This window comes from Neodiprion lecontei, chromosome 2 (assembly GCF_021901455.1).
Source record: "Neodiprion lecontei isolate iyNeoLeco1 chromosome 2, iyNeoLeco1.1, whole genome shotgun sequence".
NCBI lineage: Eukaryota > Metazoa > Arthropoda > Insecta > Hymenoptera > Diprionidae > Neodiprion > Neodiprion lecontei.
In genome coordinates this window covers 44138531-44159964 of record NC_060261.1, presented here as the reverse complement: position 1 = coordinate 44159964, position 21434 = coordinate 44138531, and the positions used below count along the sequence as shown (strand labels likewise).

Sequence of the window (21434 nt, the reverse complement as noted above, 5' to 3'; positions counted from 1 at the left end):
CAAAAATTTTACCAGAATAATTATATACAAAACGTCGGTAATCGCGTTGAGTAATTTTAACGTGTGAATGAAAGAGTGAATGAGATTTTCTATGATTGCCTGTTCTTTTAAAAGGTTATACCAAAACTCAATAAATCTGTGTTCTACATTGTTTCCTCCTGATTTAATGTATTTTGTTTATTGAATATATCTAGATTTCTAATATAACATAAAATCAAAACGTATCGGTTGAACCTCAAAAAAAAAAAAAAAAAAAACCGTTACACGACTGATCCAACAGAATAGACGTATGAAACGCATCGTATGATCATCGCCACCTGCTCACCTTTAGCGTGGGATGCTGCGGGTTCGAAGGTACAATATACCTGAGGGTGAAAAAGGCAGAGGCTAAGAAGGGTCGCCCACACTGATGTAAGAAAAGGAAGACAGTCGAAACGATAGTGATTGATGTATGATCCGAAACTGCACTTTTTTCTACATCTGTGAAAGCCTGGGAGTACACCAACGAGAATGTATCTGTGATATTACGCGAGTTTTGCGTCGAATAAAATTCGTTTGATTTAAATGCGGCAAATGTGAATGTTCACTTTCAGACGAACGGAATGAATCAACACGTTCACAGTTGAGCGGAGAAATGATAAAACTTCAAGTAACGGGCTTTTAACGGCCACGAAATTCGTCCGCGTGCTGTGTAGAAATTGCGAATTGACAATTCCTTAGAATAATTAATATCGATGGGCTATCTTTCGTCAAATAGAACGTTGTGGCAACGGAGGACGCGGTCATGTCAGAGAGGTGAAAAGGATCGTTACACCTCGCCGCCAGCTTGACATGCATCAACTTCGTACTGGAATCGCAGTATTTTAATGAAAATATTATTGCGATTTACTCCGTCACACGATTCCAAACATGGTAATAATTCTGGGTGGATGGCCGATTATATCACACTCATTGTTAGTGGTATTGTTTATCGTCAACCTATGAGACCCCTTGAATACACAAATACGGAACGTTTATGAAAATATACTGGATGGCCGAGCACATGTGGTATGATGCTGCGATCTCCGGAGCAGGTTGCCGCATATGGTCGTGGTTCGTGGTTTTAAAATTAGTTCCCATCTCTCCAAGAGCACCAGGTGCACGCACGACCTAATACACACGCATACCCGGAAGTAGGACCTTTACATGCGAGCACATCCTGCCCTGAGGATCTCATCTCCGCGTCTCTCACAACCTTGAGGTCTGGTGCCCTGTCACGCAAGTACGGCAGCTGCGCCACCCCCCTTCTCACCATCCCTCTTCCGCCTTATCATCCTTCGTCCTGCATCGTCGGACGGCCGACTGTTTTGCCTCAGTTTTCAGCGCTTCGTAAAGATTTATTTGGAATCTGGAAAGTAGTTGTTAGCCAGCTAGGCACGCTGCAGATGTGAAGTTTTACCTACATGATGCATTTTCGAAAGCTCCCCGAGGTTGTGAACAAGTGGGGGAAATGATGGATTTCTTCCTGCGTAAAGGAACTCGGAAATACATCATTGGATTCGAGCTGCATTGCTCTTGAATGTACACATCGGTGTACTTTGGTGGGCTACAGTCACGATGAAATAGGGTGAAATAGGGTTGACCGACCGATTGTCCGCAGGTGTGTCGATACATTCGCAAGTCACGAAGATGAAATTTGGGTTTTCGGACTTAACTATCTTAATTCAGTCAACGTTTGCATGTCAAGTGTTGATTGAGTTCTAATCATTAATTCGAACACCAGTCAGTGATCAAGATTATGATAATATTGCAGTCAATTGCAAAACGATGTTTGCCAAAACAAAGTTTTCGCGTAGATGGTTTAGTATGCATTTGCCTTTCGGTAAGATCTGCACAGTGGCTCCTACTAATGTTCACTAAGGTGAGACATTTTCGAATGTCTGGTAACACAACATCGCAACACACTTGAATTACGTACCGTGAAGTTAAATCACACGATCGACCCGACTTTGAATTTTAGCTAGAAGTTTTCAATCAAACCAATGCACATATCACGCACATATCACACGTTACGTTATGTCCAGATTCGGGTTCACCTGTTAGGCCACTTCCTAAGTAAATTGATAATTACAGAAAATGCCGGTAAATCTACAACCCTGCAGTGGTATGAATTGTGATGTGTGAAATTTAAAAGGCTTAAATACAAATAGAGCCGTGAATGCCCTGACTGGGGGCCTTCGTTTTTCTCCATATCTCGAAATAGTATCATGGTATGTATAAGGATTGCGATAATAATGATGATGATGGTAACGATATGCGAAAGAACCGCGTACGATTGAATTACGGTGCACATAGCGACGACGCACTTGAGAACGTCACTTGGCCAGTATCATACTGCCTCGGCCCTTGCGAGCTCGCGGCGATGGGAAAGTAAATAACGCATACCCTTCGGAAGAAAAAAGGAGCAGGATTGAAGAAGTATAGGTCTCTGTATGTGTAATATAACCCACCGCGACACCGAAATATACAACCCGTAATCTTCTTACCAACGTTCCGAGTTTTCTCCGGGACGTTGGTATACTTCTAGAAACACTTACCTTCCTGTGTCTATTTTACGTGATGCAAATCAAAGAATTTCACGTATCACAGTCTCGTACGCCTGCATAATATGCGTGCGAAAGAAATGATTTCAACCAAGTTTTATACGCTCCGTCGTGAAAATCTCAAAAATACAGTATTCTTACCGCCAATATTCATACAGTAATATTTGTCTATCCCGAGAAATTGTAATGTACACTAAAATAGATTGTGACATCACTGGTGGATCACTGGCGTAGCGGGTGTTCAGTTGCTTCAACGGCTAGCAATGGTAATGGTGCAGTACGGGGCCAACTGACCCCGCGTTAGATCAAAACGCCGACGAGTCTGACGCCGGAATTAGTATCTTTTAATTAATTCGATTGAGACCTTGGTTCGTCTCGTAGTAGCTTAACCTGAGTTGGAACAAAAAAAATTACAACCGGTCTGAAAAAATCACTGAGATTTCGCACAAGAGTTATTTGGAAGAATTTCGAGAATATTTTTAAGTTTCATGCGGACCAATGTATACGCAAGGTCATTGTCAGAAGGCATCGTCACTTGTAACATATAAAGAACAAACGTTGCGTTAAAGTTCGTCGCATTGGGGGTGAATGTAAAACTTTCGTGAATTTGCAAAGTCAATACTTAGCCGATTCATTTTTACCGCCTACAATTTGTTACTTCAAAATGAAGAACGCATGCCTGATAAGTGGATCAGTTTGGTCGGTACTATGTTATGCCACTCGAATCTCACGTGGAAAATGAGAAAAAAGAAAATGAGAACAAATAAAGTTACCAGTAGGCGTTTGTTGAGGCGAATCGGAGTACGGAAAGTCTTTGAAACAGGGGTATGTTACAGGGAAGCTTGCATATTGCAACCCTCTGACAGTAAATGATTATTTAATGCAACCAAAAACCTGCGGTATACCGGCACGCATGCATCTACCCTGGTCCCCAAATTTCAGGTAGCTAATGTAAAGTAATTATAGTATAGTACAAGTATCATTTTTTTAAAGGAGTCCAGCTCGTTCGCGTAAGTATTTTATTAGTAAGCAAATTGCAGTACCGCACTAACGTGAATTTCTCCAAGTCCAAGCGTGAGGCGAGACTGGTCGAAATCGTGAGAAACAGCTAGGAATCGTACGAAGCGAATGAGATATTGCTGATTGGGTGGTGGCGTTCTGAACACAAGATGCTTCAAGTTTATTGCTGGTCAACTTGATTCGAAAGATGAAAATTATTAACAGTTGTAAAGAAACTGCGTAGAGAAGCTTGAATATAAGTATCAGAGTTTGTCCGTTTTCTTCACAAATTGTCTACATGACATATTGTGATTTGTGTAGGACGCGATGATATTGTTAGGATATGGTAGACTGGCATGCCTAATTTACATAATTTAATGCTACTTGGAAGTAAAAAATGCTTTACGACATTATTATATCCCTGGATTAGAGCGACCGTATTAGGCAGTAGTCGAAGCGCATATAGCCAAGAAATTTTCCATTCCCAAGACATGCTTTTAGTTTGAACTGTGACGCTATAAATGATCTGTACATACGTCGAGTCGTGATCTCGAAATTTGCTCAACTTTTGCCACCACGATAATTCGGTACCGCCGCCTCAATTGACTTCGAGGTATGCGAGGACTGGAAGGTAGATTCCATCCCAGGTAATGGTAACTTAGGGTAGTGAAACGTTGACGCGGGAATTTCCCTGCGTTGAATCGATGATCGGGATTGAAATTTCTCTTGCGGGCCAAAATATAAGATGGCTGTTAAATACTACCGGGGTTCCTTAAGTCACGATTCCCTCCACGAAGAGTTGGCGCGCTCTGTAAACGCTCTTTGTATATTCTAACATGTGCCAGGGGATACGGCGTGATCGCGCCAACTTGGCGCACATGGCCCTGAGTTTTTTTTTTTGCTTGCTAACTCGCGCTCAAGTAGAAACTTACGCTCTGCATGTGGTTATTTTCGCGAATCTGAGGAGTGGCGAGGGCCACGCATTCTAGACGGCAAAAAAACGTGGCTAACCTCCAAATCTACTCACTTGTTTCAATTGAACGACAAAAAATGATATCACATTTGTGTTTCTTTGTTTTTTCCGGTGATCGGCCGCGGTGAATTTTAGTCGCATCCATGGCTGAACATGTGTAAATTATTTTCAAACGCTTGTTTTCTTTCTGTTTTAATCCCTCCGGTGAGGTTGTGGTTGAGACATTGAAATTGCAAACGAGTACAGAATACGGCCAACTGGTAAAGGCTACCTCCGTAACATATGTTATACGCGCTGTTTGTGATTGTACGATCCGTGTACATTAGACTATATAAAAAAAATTGACTATTTTTTTCTTTCAAAATTCAAGTCGCCCATACTGTTTCAAATGACGAAAAAAGCATGCTTTCCAAGTTTCAGCTCTTAATATTAATATTTGGAGGTGCATCATCGCGATCTTCTATTTTCTATTTAAATTGCATGGGAAATTTTTTTTTTCTTCAACTCTGGAATCTTATAACTCATTAACGCATTAGTGTACCGACAAGACCAGAACTTATTTTCGTAGGGAATTGAACCCTATACAAAAAGGTTCTCTTATCATTTTATGATTAATTTAATTTTTTTAAAGTTATTTAAGGACCTTGAAGTGAAAGGAGAAGTAAATAGTCGATTGTTTTTGATACAGTCGACTGTCAGCGCCGTCTGTTCAGGTTTTTCGGCGTACTAGGGTGACTGGTGCGCAAATGCATGCAGCAGGCAATGCAAGCACGTTGCTTTGCCCATAAGGTACGCAGCTAGCTTATTGCCACGCCGCGCGATGGCATCGTTCGGAACGGTAAGCCAATTTAGAACAGTCGACCCGACACGCTTCGTTACAGTTGCTCCTTATTATTCATCCTCCTCGGGTTTGTGTTTCTTCAACTTTTTTATTTTTTCTTCGATTCTTTACTACCACGGGCACGGGTTACCCTAAGCCGGGCTATATACGCTGCTCGTGATTCAAGCCTCGACGTCCACGTTTAATTGTGAATATGTTTCCTTGTTCCAAACTAACCATACACGATATAGATATACGTGCATAGTGTATGCGCGTATCTACTCATGTATACACACAATGTACCAACCATATACCCATGTACGCGTACTTGGGACTTGGGAGAATTTTCTACCAGCGTGAAACACTACACCGTCCGCATGCAGGCGGGCAGACCTGCACGCCTATCCGCGCGTACGCCTTACGAGCCATAGGACATTATTCCGTGTGGGTGGCCTACGGTGGTTATGTGATTCGGAAAGTTGGGGCTGCAGGGTGCGATAATAGTTGCGCAATGTATCAATGAAATGAAACAGCGTCCCGGTCTCTCAACTTTAACAGAGATATGCCCCAGTCACATTGTACATACATGCCGTATAGCTTGTATATTTAAGAGCTGCTCGATCAGAATATCAGCAACCTTGAAATAGTTTTCTTTCATCCTTTTACAATCTTCCGCTGTTCCTGTTTTTTGTCCCCCAAATTTTCTCCGTTTTTCACCAAAGTAGTTGAAACAACGCGTGGAAAATAAACGATCTGCGCCGGGTATAAAGCGAATATTCGCAGGTACATTTCTCCTCAAACGTCGTGTACTAGTTTTGATCGTGGGTGAGCCGGTATGCCATGTGAATCAAAAGGTCGCAGCTCATAGCGGTAGATCCATGCGAAAGAAAATATGAGACGCATTGTGCTTGCTCGCAAAGCGTTGAGATTCGAGACTCAAGGGCCTCGTCTGTATGAAAGACGCCTTGGAAGACGCGCGGTTGGGTTACCTGGGCTGCAGGTTGGGGTGGAGGAACGATTGCACGGGCCTATTCTTACGTCAGGTGAAGGGGCTGGGGAAAGGCGGATTTTAAAGGTACCTTGGTTCCCGGGCTTCACGTAGGCGGGGATTTTCAGCCGTGACATGGAAGTGATCACCGGCGACGAGGATCTCGGCGGACTCTCGTACGACGAGATACCTTTGGTGGTAGCGATGCAGGTCTATCCTTGCAAGAAAATAATACTTGAGTTGCGAATAGCGACCGTCCTTCATTACTCGAAATGAACTCACCTACTGACAAATTATTGAAAAACGACTAGCGCACAATTGATCACCCTAGATCGTTTGGCGGTGACATTTGAGTAGGTACTAATTTCCCGTAAGGGTGTACATTGATAAAGATATTGGTTGTTACGCAACGCAGTCAATTCCGAAGCGTTCCTCTTAACCGCGATTGTAGTATGGGCATCCAAGGACAGGTCGCAGCGATGGAAAAATTCGCGACTTTCGTGAAGCGTACAGAGAGATGACGCGACGATGTGGCATGACTGCCAGTGAGATACCGCGAGCGAACGTTATACCAGGATGACTTGCTCGTCCAGTCTCCGAGGTAAGCGGTGCATTCACCCCTGTCCGTGCACATACCGCTTTGGGCCTACAAGGCCTCGAGAGACGTATCTGGGTTGTTTTCTCGAGGACGAGTTTCCGCTTTTGGTAAAGAAAGCCTCCCCGAGTCCCGTCGATAGCGATGGCGTTGCCGTCCGATGTCCGCTAGCTGTCCACTATACAGCCGCGGCCAAGTACGCAGGAAGGTGGACGCTGCGAGAGTTATAAACGCCTCGTTCATTATCCCTCACTTTTCGCAAAATACCACAGCGAATTCGACCCCAAAAATACTCAATCGAAGGTGGACGACGATGGATTCACTGTATCATTCGCGTGATGATACGGTACATTACAATCCGGCGCGGACGCCTCTCCCTTCGAAAACGGGGGTACCGCGGACACAACAGCGTATCTTACACAGGTACGCATGGGTCGACTACATGCAAGCGGATACGCGTCTTCTGCCGTTCAACGTTCACTCGGTGCCTTGCCTCGTACCGAAGTCCTCCGGCAGACCTCGGGCTGCAACTCCTCCCATTCACCCGTAATAACCGTGCTGTTTCCCAGGGCGTATTGAATGGGCCAAGATTGCACGTTTAAGAGAGCGCGGACCGGTCCTCTTCGCTTCCTTTCTGCCGCCCGCTATTCCATGATTACTTCGACACAGCGGATGACGCTGGAGCCTCCAGCCAATCCGGTGCCAACCGCAGAACACGTGAAACTAATCAACTGTTGACCGTCAATCAAGTATGAATAAACTCTCTGAGAAGGATAATAATCCCTTATTGATTCCAATAATCACCCGATCAACCTCCGGGGTTCCTTTTTCCTCATACCCAAAGATTGATATCAAATGCCACTGCAGTTGGGTCGCGAGGATGGAAAGTATAATGAATATTGGCTATCTCACCGACTGTGTTTGGCTTTTGAGTATACCCCCCCCCCCCCCCCCGGCGGGAGGTGACGGACCTCCTTCAACTCCCCGTCCTGTTGATTCGATGCTGAAAGACGCATCGTAACGCCATTGAGAGACACGCGCGTCGTACGAGCAGCGAACAAAACCATTGATAAATATATAACGAGCACATACACATAACCAAGATGGCCTAGTACAGTACAGATAGGCGGGATATGCCTCCCGATATAAAGCTGTTTTGCCATGATAAAACAACTTGCAACGTTGTCGTATGCTTGTTGTTTGATGAAACTTGGCGCAGGGCTGATTTTGAACGTAATGTCGAAACTGGGCATGGCTCCTATGCGACAGGTAATATCACGGTCGGTCCGGGTCATGCGAACATGACCTATTCAAGCGTATGGACAGCGTCGAAAACTAATGGAAGTGCTGGAGTCAAAGATACTGAGAAGCAAACTACTACTGATCAATCTACAGATGGACAATTTGGAAAGAGGTCTGGATACATCTGTTGTTATAGATGCGTAAGAAGAAATTTCGGAGCAAAGTGATAGTGAATCTAATTCCACCGTGTCGAGTAAAAAGAGGAAGGTGGGTGAAATTACTGATGTCAAAGATTGCGTCGGGGGTTGTCGTTATATGCATCAAATATCCTACCTAAATAAAATGAATGATGAACTAAGCAAGCAGAATAATGAACTTAGAGGGCGCCATAGTTTTCTGAGACTTGGACGTTAGAAAAAAAAGTCATGATCATTTCAATAGCACTTGTTCGAGTGCTGTGTCAAAAGAGCTAGATAAACAAATTTTTGTGCAACCAATAGTAAGCCCGAAGATAATTTCAATGGAAATACACTGGATGTAGACAAAAAACAAGTAGCTGAAAAAACGAAAGCCAAAGTTATCGAAATGAATCAAGTGAAAGATGGTACGGTATATATAAAATCTAAAATTACAAAAGATTTTGAAAACGTTAAATTGTGTTAGTAAAGATATCGTAAGTGCTAATCCACGTGAAAAAAATAATCCTCAAATACGGATACCAAATATACAATCGAATATCAGCAAAGAAGAAATCCTGAGTGATGTCATCGTTAGAAATAATTTACCAACAGGTAATATTGCCATAGTGCATACATACATGCAAAAGAACAATAATCAAGCAGCCATAGCACAAGTGTCAGCTGTAGTATACCGTATGATCATGAAGAATCAGTGAATTTGTATAGGCAAATCAAAATTGTAAAGTATATGATGATTCCAATATAGATGCAAAAATTGCCGTGGATATCATCACAGTCATAGAAAGTGTCAATGATCCCAAACCTGTATTACATGCGCTGGTCCCCACAGTGTTTTTAATTGTAATTCTAATGTAAAAAAATGTATAGATTGTGTAAGTGCACATGATTTCTTAACGAAAAAGAGAGAGAGCAATTGAATCTGCAGCGGATGAGTATAGTCAGTGTGAGACCTATAAAACTAGATGGGAGCAGCATGTGACTAATACAAACTGTCCATGGAAACCAGATCAAACCTTCTGAATTTTCATTCCTCAAATATACAATCATTATACTGCAAAGAATGGAACAGTTATATTCTCGTTCTGTTACAGTTTTAAAATAGAATATACAATCTTTTTGTGAAAATTGAAGGTTTCAGAAGTATTTAAGAATTGTCCTTTAATGGTATTGAGGAAATAAATAAAGACAAAAATTTCTATAATCCGAATTATTAGTTTTTCGTGCTAATATTAGAAGTATAAAAAAAATTCTATCAAACTGTAAGCACTGACTAATGCCTGTCAGAAGGTACTTGATGTAATAATGTTCCTAACTGATAACATACATCTTATAAATATACCCGAATATGCGGTATATGATAATAAAAAGTAAGATAAACAAAGCGGATGGTGTAGTTATATATGTCAAAAGTTCTCTTCACTTTGTAGTAATATCAGAGCAGTATGACCACCTCAAAATTACTACTATACAGTGTGAGTTAAAAAATAAAATTGCACATCAGATATCTGGTCTATACAGGCATCATGATTATAGTACTGGCTATTTCGTAAATCATCTCAGAAAAGTTTATTGGCTCTAATAAAAAAGTATGAAGTCACATGATCATAGGGGATACCGATATAGATCTTATCGATTTATATAGAAGTGCGGAGGAATATTTATATTTTGTATCACAAAATGGGTATTAATCAATGATTAACTCATGCACCCGTCCTTCAACCCAAACAAACTTAGGAACATGTATAGATCACATCTTCTATAAGGGCAATTTAAAAGTTTCTGCTGGGAAATTTGTGGACCCAATTACTGATCATTACCCCAAAATGATTTTATTAACATGACTCAATCTTAGTGTGTGGTGTTTCAAAACACAAATTTACGTATACTGTGCTAAAAGATACTTTAATACACTTCCTGCTCACCTGAAAAACCTTGCCGTGAGTAGGAAATAAAAAAATAAATAAAAATATAAATAAAAGAAAATAAACCATCAAAAAATAAACCGAAAGAACATATCTGCAATATTGTGATATAGTGTACTATGATATGTTGGTGAAATATAATTGCAATCTTGTCAAATGTTTAATGTGGATTTACAAAAATTATGTGTTTTAATTTATCTTGGAGTGTTAATTTCTGTATCTGTCTGTATATGGTAGTTTTATGGATTTGAGTAATAGGCTGGCCTATATATATATTTTTTTTTCTTTGAAATCGAAAACAAAGACTCTATAATGTGTAAACTGGTAATCAACGCTAGAATGTAAAAGCATACTCTTCTAGTTTCAAGTTCTTAGGACCATCCTATGTAAGGGCATAACATGCCCCCTTTAGGTCCTTCTTGTATGTGTATTTGAAATGTATTGAAGGAAAAGTGGTTGATAAATGATAAATAATAAACAACAATAACGTGTCTGCCCTCGTAAGTGGCCACGTGGAATGTCATGCGCTAGACACTTCCTTGCCGATGAGTCCAGTCGGTCATCGCCTCACACCCCGGCAATTCCGGTATAACTGTGTACACGGTCCTGCTGCCCACCGATCGCAATTCCGAATACCTCGAGACAACGAATGGTCGCTGGTTACTCCGGTTTGACCGAACACGCGGTCATCGAATTTCCGAAAATCAACGCCGCGATATTTTTTACCGAATGAGCTTTTTTTTTCCATCATATCAATCCGGTGACGCAGGTACTGTTCGGTTCTCTTTAGTACGGCATCGATCCGTCGCGTGAAACGCGAGAGCTGCATCTTGCGCAATGCGAAGAACGCCCTATAGTCTTGCTGCGTGCTGGATTCTGGTCCAATGCAAGAGTCCCCCTCATCAACCTCAATTAAACTTTACCGTCTCGCATCAACGCTCACTTCACACCCAAGCCTCTTCGCCAAGTGCTGCCGGTTACGCTTAGATCGCTCTATCAGCGGCAACGTAACGCTAAACGGAAGAGGAACTCTGAAATCGACTTAGGAATAGTGAAATACGTGAATCTACCGGATGAAATTTGTCAGTCGGGGCAGCGGTTTGAATGACGCGGTGTGTAATTAAGAAATCTCTAGTTCTGTATCACTATTGACCCTTGACCCGGGCATTCGAGTCGTCTGGGATACGGGAGACATGTCGTTGAATCTCGACGAAAGATTAGTTACGCGAGGACTGATCTCGAATTTTCAATGGCGATGTTTTGAGACAATTGGAGATGAAATCATGTCCTTTGATATCGAGCTGAAAGCGTCTTGGTCAGCAGTCGCGTTGCGGAAGGGGCTTTGAACTCGATGTAAAAGCAGCCCCGCCGAATAATGCCTTGCACTCGTTTGCATGACCCTTGTTCCGATGGTCTATTCTTGTTTTTGTTTATTGCCGATTGCTCACCGTACCTCCCACCTACGACTCGATCCTTGCCACTTATGCCTCACTGACCGACCCCTCTCATCTTCGCCAGCTATTTGAAGTTCAGGTACCCAGTGCTCTTTCTGTTCTCGCTAGCAAAAGACTTGTATGGGATTGCAATTCTTGGTTTTTTCCTCATTTTAACAATCATGTACGTTTGTGCGATTCATAGTTCTAGCCTTACTTCAAAACACATGAAAACTTTCAGAGATAATGCAAATGCGAACGTTCGATAACAATACATTTTATGAGTGTCGGAGGCCCGGCTTCGTCAAATTGTTTTGTTATCTCCTACTAGTTGTCTCCAAGTATGAAAATTCATCGTAATCCTTGGCAGCGAATAGTCATTGATTTCCATTTGTGTAACACATACATTTCCAGTTGTGTAGGCATGCAAGTGTTTTGAAGAAATACATCAACATATTCGATTGAATGTGTATTTATATGTATGTACGTTACATATACACGAAGATGAGTTGAAACAGTAGCAAATATTAGGTTTATTTCGCATTTGCATTATCATTAGAATTACATTACCACGTACGTTTGTTATTACCTCGAACTGAAGGATATAAGAAAATCCCGGGAAATAGAAGTCTGCAAATTTTGACGAACCTTAAAATATCGGAGCTGTTTTTATTTACGAATTGTTATAGTTCTAACAAATATTTCATCTGTCAGCGATTAGCTATTGCAGCGTAAGATAGCCCAAGCACGAGATACGAGATGACGCACGTTGACCGTGCGGACTCTGATGCGTCACTGAGCGATTGCCGTTGGATCAATTAGAGTTGACCTGGCCTAGCGCAACCAGCCTTCAAAAAGTGCGATTCGTTGTCGAATCGTGAGAAGTATGTATCGCCATGCCAGTTTGAGTTGTCGACGATGAGAAACGAGGCATGCAGGCCACTTTAAACTGCATCCTCGGAACTACTTAGCATCGCCCTCCCCGTGCCTTATCTCGGAATAAAGATTATAGAACCAGAGTGTTCTTAAATCAGCTTACGAGGTGTATTTCCGAGGATTCAAGACGCTCGGATGAATTTTTTTTTTTTTCCCCGCTTACTCTGCCGCATGCTTTACCGCGGCATCGTGCGCACCACAAGTCCGCATCTCGTCACACCGTTTCAACGCGGCTTCTCGTCAGTGTAAGTGACCTCCGTGTAAGACTATGATCAAACGGGATACGAGTATGAGCACGGCGTTTCATACTCGATAAGTTAGCAACGAGTTGATAGGTCTTATTGTTAGCAGGCCTACTCATCCGAACACAATAATTCAACTAATTTCTCAATCGTGAATAGAACGTTGTTTCTAAGAAAGCACTACTCGCTCATACCGCAAGGATTGACAGATGACGCGGTGCACATTATCAGATACCCGCTGCCTAATTTGATACTTGATGACAAATTACAGAATGTAAGTTACGAGAGTAAAGTGACGTCGTAAAGAACAAAAATGCGGATTCACGCGAGGGGCATATACACCCGAACTGACTACACCTAGGTTATTTCAGCAAGCTGTGACTGCGAGGCATTGGATCCTCCGGCGCTCTTGAACCTTCCGTACGCAAAGTATAAAATAACCAAATGTGATCGGATGGTGGGTAACTATTCTACCACCAGACACATTTTCTATTGCCCAAAATGACCGAAATCCGGCAACGCCGCAATCTTGGACTGTGGGATGGCAGCCAAGTTCTCAAAGGGCCTTCAGTGATTCGGTTTGGGCTCTTTGCCCTTTCAGCCTTTTGGCCTTTCGAGAATGGCGGGACACCCCGCTGGGAAGGTTTGAAGTCGTCTCGCAAAGCCCATCGAGAGGGCTCACTGTCTGAATTCGTTCCATCAATTTACAACGGTGCGCTTGCGTGTACCTGCGTGTTAGGTATACGATATACGTATACCTATACACGCTGTGACGACCTTAAGATGGTTTATTAGGCTGTCGCCAAAACGCAAGATACCCAATGATAAAGACTGCAATGGAATTGTCATAAACTGGGTTAATACCCCATGTCAATTTATGCCCAAATGCCCAACTATAAGAAACCTAAACCTAACTTGAACCTAAGCTTTGGTTCTGCTACGTTTCTCTAATACTTGGATAATTTATACCTTGGCCCGTTGAAATGATTCACGAAGAGTAATTAAAAGGTCATAAATATGCTAATACGAAAGATTCAATTTATGATAAAGATTGCGATGCCAATCAGTATATTAGTCACGTTGAAAATAGGTCCAAGAATAACGATTGTAAGATTGATACATAATTCTTTATGTAATACACAACACAAGAGAAATTGCACGACTAACAAAAAGGATAGAACTAACAATTAAATGAAATTAATAATTGACAATTCAAAAATGCGTGAAACAATTTTAAGTCTCAACGGACAATTGTTTCTACTGGATTTTCACTTCCACGCTAAACGAAAAATCGTCAGAACGAAGGTTCTTACCACAAATATCGTCACTTATTTCACTTATATTTGGACTCGTGCACTAAACAGTTTTACTGAGCTCTTCTCATCCTAATTTCGACTTCTGACTCTAACAAGTTACTGATCTCAAGCCCGTCTCGATGCTTAGACTCTCTGATTCTGACCGTTCTCTTTAACACCATACTGACTGTCCACTCATTTATGAAAGTGATGCTAGGTATGATTTTGTCTTTTATTCTTGATATGTGGTTCTCCCAAAAATTCATGGGATCCAGACCAATGAGTAAAATTTTAATCCTAAAACGGCCATTTTGTTATCTTTCTACTCATTCTTCGAATTTCACTCTTAGGCCAAGGGTAGTCGAAAAGTTCTGCCCACTCCGCTCTTCTCAAGAGGCCAATCGAATTTCCATTCTTATCTTTTGTATATATTTTAGAAAGATAGTTTACGATAGCTTATTTTAGTTCGAAAAACGTCCTATTCTAAAGCAGACACCACTTGTTTTATTGCTGCACGTGTGCATAATTTCGTGCCCATTCGAAAATATCGTAAAAAATTTTCGAGCACTGAGATCATCCTAATCTGTTGTTTGATGCTAAACAGATTCCACCAAAAAGTGGATGAGATAATAATAAGCTGCAGAAGGTCGTAAATATTCTAACCGTTCGACTGCGATTTTCACTACAGACACATGCAGAACCTTAGCCTATTAGCATGAAAAAAAATTCACTCGGTTGAAAAGACACGCGATCGGCATTTTCTAAAATATTCATCTGCTATTTTGCTTATTACCTGAAGATGATTTTGAGTATACGAGAAATCCTGTGAAAGTAACTCGGTATTCAATCATACGAATGTAGGGATGCCCGAATATCCATTACAAAGTGATGAAAGAAATGGAAATTGACCTGTGAAAGCGAAAAAATACACGGTTATATGACGCAACTTGAATTCATCAAATGAACTAGCTGTGCTGAGATAAGGCATGTCTTTTTCTCACAGCTGCTTATTTCATCCCGCATCACTTGATTAACTCTGCAAAAAAGAATGCTGCTACATCCCCATTCTCCTAGAATTCTTTGGCTCACACACGCTTCACCCGTACACACACATATTATACTGTGGTAGCTTTAATTTAGTACCAATCAGGCATCCTGAATGTATCTGAGATTATCGCTTTGCGGCGTTTTATTTTTTTCTCACTTAATCTATTCAATAATTTTTTATTTCCAACAGGTTGATAACTGACAATGAGTGTACTTGTTTGTTCCGAGTATCTGTATTTTCAAAAGTTCAGCTAGACGATTATCAGGCATTTTCATACGATACTGGTAAGCTGATGAGAGAATATCTCTATAAATGAGAATGTTTGCCTTGTAAAATATCAAATTACCGCAGATAGATCGTACAGTTAGGATGAATCTGCAGTTTAAGATCGCCTGTCACATGGTAAATTCCATGCTTTACCTGAAGCTAGACAAAAAGTAGCGAGCAAAGTTCAAGCAAAACACAGTTAAACGAATACTATGGTATATCGGCATGTAGAAGAAAAACGATACTGCTCTTTTTATTCTTTATAGGTACTCGCCTCAACGTAGGCTAGAGATATAAAGAAAGCAAGAAAGATGGAATGCATCGGTTTTTTCATCACCACCTCGAGGCCATGGAGTTGAATTCAGTGTTACTTTATGCTTGGCTGATCACCCGAGCCAGGCTGCTGCTTCGTCAGCCTAGCAATGAGCCTCGTCTCGAACAACGAGTCTTGGGGCACGTCGGGCAACTATCGCAAGAAGGTTCGCTCGTTCGTTCGCTCGTTCGTTCGGTCTGTCATGCGTTGGTAGGCTCACTCTTCCCGATGAGAAAATTGTTTGATTAGACACGTTTAATTTTTTTTCGAATTTCTGAGGCATATTCCGGGTAACGTCCGACTATAAAATATAAAATGATGGAAAATAAGCTTACCCATCGCAGATAAATGTAAGGAAAACAGCCTTATCTATTAGCTATCCACGTCGACTGGGGTTGAAAATGTGTCATTGTATTCACGATCGCGACACGTCATCGCCGTTCTTGGTGTTAATACTGGCTGCCTCGGTAAGGCGTTCAAAAGTTGTCTAGAAATCTCAAAGTGCTGATCAGCGGCAAGAACTATTTCCTCATATAATTTCCCAAGTTCCGTATGCTACCGGAAAGCCTTTAGCCGTATCACTCGGAGATGAGCTTTTCAAACTACAGCAAGGTATATTTACAGGGGAAAAAATGATAAAGACGGTAAGAATGAGAGGAGACGTCGGAGGGCTTGTTACGACTATTTACGCGATGCGAGAGGACGGAAGAGGTATGTACATACATAACATCAAAGACTGCAAAAATACAAAAGATGACGGAGATAAGCAAGGTCGCCTTCGGCTGTCATTGTATTTCAAAGTAAGGTACAGTTGTTGCACTCCGCACACCCGCCTATCTATACGTCTACGGTACGCGCGAGGCAAGTTCCTCAAGACGCAACGTCGTTGGCCTGGATTCCCAGCACTGCTTTGGGTGAACCGATCTTATTAAGCCCTAATTAACCATTTAACAAGATATATTTAACTCGTGGTGTATTCGCCACTGGCACGCGAGACGTGTCCACAGTTTTCTGGTTATAAATAACAAAAAAACAAAACTGTCCCGTCAAACGTAACGCGGCATAGAATGACCCGGAGCGTTGGCCAGCCTTATCTCTACTTAACGGAACATTGAACGTGCTACAATCATCGCTTATCGGCAAATCCGATAAAGAACCTTATCGCTGACTGCTAATGATAAGACGATGTGACCTGATAAAATTAATCTTTCCTCACCTATGCGTGACGCTACGCATAAGGTACCACGTATGCCTGCCGTTGATTCATTTCGGTTCGGAAGAGAAATGTCATGCTTGCATTTGTTTAAATCAAGCGATCACTCGTAGCTAGATTTATCAGGTCTGACGGTACCGCATTCCTTGGGTACTTGTCAGGTATTTTTCTGCAAAGGCCGGGAAATGCCGGAAACCATTGCGTGAACTTTGAAGCTTAGAATTGATTGCGAGAGAAGTAACGAAGGAGTGAAAAACGCCAGAGGTGACGCAAGCGTTCAAGGTGAAATTCCTGCTCGGTCGCTACTGCTTCACCCTCTAAGAATCGGGACAATCCAGTTATATTTTTGTCCTTCTCTCAAAGACGGTGGCTCGGACTCACCCCTTGGCCATTGTACCCACGAACGAAGTGGGACAGGTGTGGGTACCTGCTTTACATTAACAATAATACCCATCGGAATCCATGGACTATCTACGCTGCTTGCGCGTACCTAACCCGCCGAGATACGTCGTGAATTCTTTTGCCCGTTACACAACCGCGGGATTAAAATTTTTCCCCAACAATGAATCAATCGACAAAGTATTGCGAACAGGCTCATCAAAGTGTCTGCTGATTTTCATGGCCATGTCAGTTGATTATCAGAGCATACGCGAATGACACGTTCAGAGTAGCGATAAACAAGTGGTACAATGTCTTCGCATTATCAATGCAACGTCGTCGTCGTTTCGATTGCCTGCGAGTATATTCCTTACCTCTTTCCTCGATTACTTGCGTAGCGACGAGCTGCGCACAGATCAGCACCAGATATATTTCCAAGATCCCGGATTTTTTCATTTTTAACCGCATTCTCGAGACGACCTCTCACAACCGATACATATCACCACTGCACTCCCCACTGTTTCACCAGAGGCTTTCACTTGCCAGCACCAAACACCACAAAGTAGGTATAACGAGGATAACAATGATATCGGTAATTCAGGTATCAGAAGACGCGAAACGCTGCCGATACGCTGGCCGTGTCAGCCACAAAGCGCGAGTCCCGAGCCGGCGGCGTCGCGAAAAGGTCGCAAACCGATTCTCCAAGGGACATTCACTTGCGGCCGAGATGACGTGAACCATCCAGCAGGGCTCCTGCACCCGTGCTCGCTTCTTGTCCTGCGGGTATCCGCGATTTCCTCGGTGTGCAACTTGCCGTTTCTCCCCCCTCACCGAAAGCCGAGAGATCGCATAGCGTTGCGGAGCGGAGTCACCTGTTGCTTTTCCACGTTGGCGCCCGAAGCTAACACGCCGTCGTTGCACTCTCCGGCTCCGGCCACCTGTTACCAGTTTTCCGCCGCTTGTAATCCGTAGAGGACGAGCAAATCAGAACAAACCCGCTGCGGACTCTCTCGATCGGTGCGTCAAAGTATTAACGCTTCAGCGAAACCCGGCTTATGCGCACGATTTCTCAAGCCTCATGCACGCGAGCGAACACTTGTCTTCGTAATCAGGCATGACCTGCATCGTTTCTACCCGTCATCGTAACGATACTCGGATCAAGATTAGTTTCAATCGAATTCACTAGCAGGCCTGGACAGCGCCTCTTGTTCTCTTTATCGCAACACGTACGGCGTTCGATCGTTATTTACCGACAATCGTCCGTAAGATCACGCGGATGGTGAAATGTTGTATTTTATTCGCGGATTTTTATAACTTCCACGGACGAGAGGGACGAGGGAGAGATGAAAAGGAGCGTCCACAAAGCCCTACCACTCCCCACGCGAGACGACTCAAGAATACGCGCTAGTTGTGCATCAAAGAAACAGATTCAGTTTCTTGCCTCGATCGCCAGATGTCGCAAACGTCGAGAGTGGTTGGTAGGGGAAGAACCCTGGTACTACGGGTAAACCGATTCTTTGCCGATTCCATGAATGTTCTAAACCCTGCTAGATATAGGTATAGCCGTGTTTCAGAGGATTCTCAGGACGACCAGAGGGACTAAATCTGACCGATATCCAACCAATCAGTCAAGCCTTCGCGCAAACTATTCGGCGCCCAACATTCGTTTCTCGGTATTCTATCGTTCTGTTTAACGTTTTTAACAAAAATGTAAGCCACGGTCCTGCTCTGTAGATATTTTGGATTCATATGCGAACGAATTATTATATTGATATTGTTGAAAAATAGCGGCGCGGCAATCCCGCACAGTAAAATCCAATGCTACCACAGTTCATAATAAAAATGCAGATGTCCTCATTGGGGGACCTCGACGGAAAGTTTTTTTTATCCCATCTTCGACGCTCTGTGCCTCGCCAGTTCCCACAGAGACTCCAGGATCTGCAGCCGGCGTTCTGTTGAGTTTTTACGAAGGCAAACCAAATGCGCGCTTACCACTCAGCCGCTTGCCTGCAGGGTGCAGGTGGCGGGGGAGAGAAACTGTCTTATACATTATAAGGCTCTGCAACATCACCAATTTCTGCCCTAATTTCCGTGATTATATTACATTGATTGCACCAGTGCCAATCAACCGGCTTGCAATATTCGAATTGAACGTAGATTACGAATTTCATTTGTCGGGTTGCATCGCCCGAGCTTCGCCTTTCAGCACCATGACGGAAATAAAAATCACTTGGCACATTATTGACATTGCTATAATTATTATCATTACTGACATTCTTTCTTTTATCCTATGATTTGAACTTCGACTCGCGCTATCCTGTCGTTTTCAATGTATGAAATTAACGGAGAGCTTTTATCCAGTCGAAATTGTCCGTATTCGAACTGCATTTATATCTGTGCCTAGCGGCAGAGTACTCGGAACATGGTGGAATTCGATAATTGCTTAACGACTACGTGTATCAGGATATCCATTATTTTGGTCATTTTGGAATTTTTCCGACTGAACGCCAAAATTAGGTTCCTATTAGAACAATGCTTTTGCTTTCAACTAAACGTAGGAGAAAAAAAGAAAAAATAAAGTAATACATTCAATCTTGAAACTATCTTATATTTCACAAAACCATAGTTTATACGGTTCAATTTATTATTATTATTTACGGAATACTTGCCCTCATCCCAATTATTTTTATTCGTACGTTTAGTTGGAAGTATAAGCATTGTTCTCAAGCAAATAATTTATTTTTTCAGTTCGTTTTAGTTTATGAAGAGAAAAAAAAAAAAAAAAAACACTCAAAAAACATTGAAAATTTTAATGCGTTTTACATTCAAAGTTTTAATCACCTGGTGGCACTTACAATTAGTAATATCATCCAAAAATATTCACATCTAGAGGATATTTTTTTTCTGTCATGTGAACATATTTTTGTCGTTTAACCAAAAAAAAAAAAATCCACAACACCAAAAAACCGATACCTTACTTGCATGTAAGTATATTTTAAAAGTGGAACGTGTTTCTCTTATCCTGCATCTTTCGAATGGTAATATCTTGACAGCAAAAAGTGATGATATAGGTAAACTTATTACTCGACATGAACGATGAGCAGTTAGCTACGGAACCAACGAGTCACTCAATTATCTCAAAGCTGGGTTTTGAATTATTTTTCGGGTTCTTAATTCCGTTGAGCAAAATTAAAAAGTAAGTTTTGAAATATTTTACTGACACAGATATTCTGATGCATCGGTCTTCGTAACTATGCTGATAAACCCGAGAATTTCAAAGATAAACCAATATAATTTGTTTTTTGAATTTGCAAGTGTTATTCATAATTGGGAAATAATGTAACGTGTATAGATTAAAGATGTATTTTTTGACGAGTACAAGTCGTGATTTCAATACCGAAATGCGTATATTTAGCAGCTAACTGATACTCAAATCACCTTCTAGAATCGTTGATATTTTTTAACTCACTTTATCATAAAAAATATATGATAAATATATATATATATATATATATGTAAAGAAATAGGTCGCGCATTATGAAAACCAACATGTCGTAGTTCAAAGATAATTTCCGTGGTTTCTTGTGGATGATCATGAAAATTGATATTTTACTCAACATCCCGAGGTTTTTTTCAGGATAAAATTCTTACTCTCCGTTTTTTTTATACCTCGCACAAGAGGTACACATGTGAATGTTAATTCAAAGACGGCTAGTTTTTGGGCCTAGTCGATTACGTTGGTAACGCAAAATCAGCCCGTGGCGGGCGGCCGACAGTGGCACTGCAGGCCGAATCTGCGTTACCAACGTACTCGACTAGGACAAAAACTAGCCGTCTCTCAATTAATGTTCACTCGTGTACTTTAAAGTTACAAGAGGAATGGCATTATTTCAATCATTCGAAAAATTGATGCCATAGTTCTGACGAAACAGGAGCCCGAAAAAATGAGAATGGCTGTTTGTGATATCAATTATTAATGCATAAAATT

The 21434-nt window shown here is 41.8% G+C and overlaps 2 protein-coding genes across 2 annotated transcripts in view; both read right to left on the bottom strand.

Annotated features, from left to right (window-relative positions):
• LOC107220921 (epidermal growth factor receptor) overlaps nucleotides 1-18844 on the bottom strand; it is a 98189-nt gene extending 79345 nt beyond the window's left edge. The window contains exon 1 of the mRNA XM_046732134.1: nucleotides 17821-18844. Within this exon, the coding sequence (XP_046588090.1) occupies nucleotides 17821-17914 (94 nt within the window). The 5' untranslated portion in view covers nucleotides 17915-18844. The remainder of the gene's footprint in view (nucleotides 1-17820) is intronic.
• LOC107220923 (protein NDRG3) overlaps nucleotides 1-21434 on the bottom strand; it is an 82977-nt gene that overhangs the window by 36530 nt on the left and 25013 nt on the right. The window lies entirely within an intron of this gene.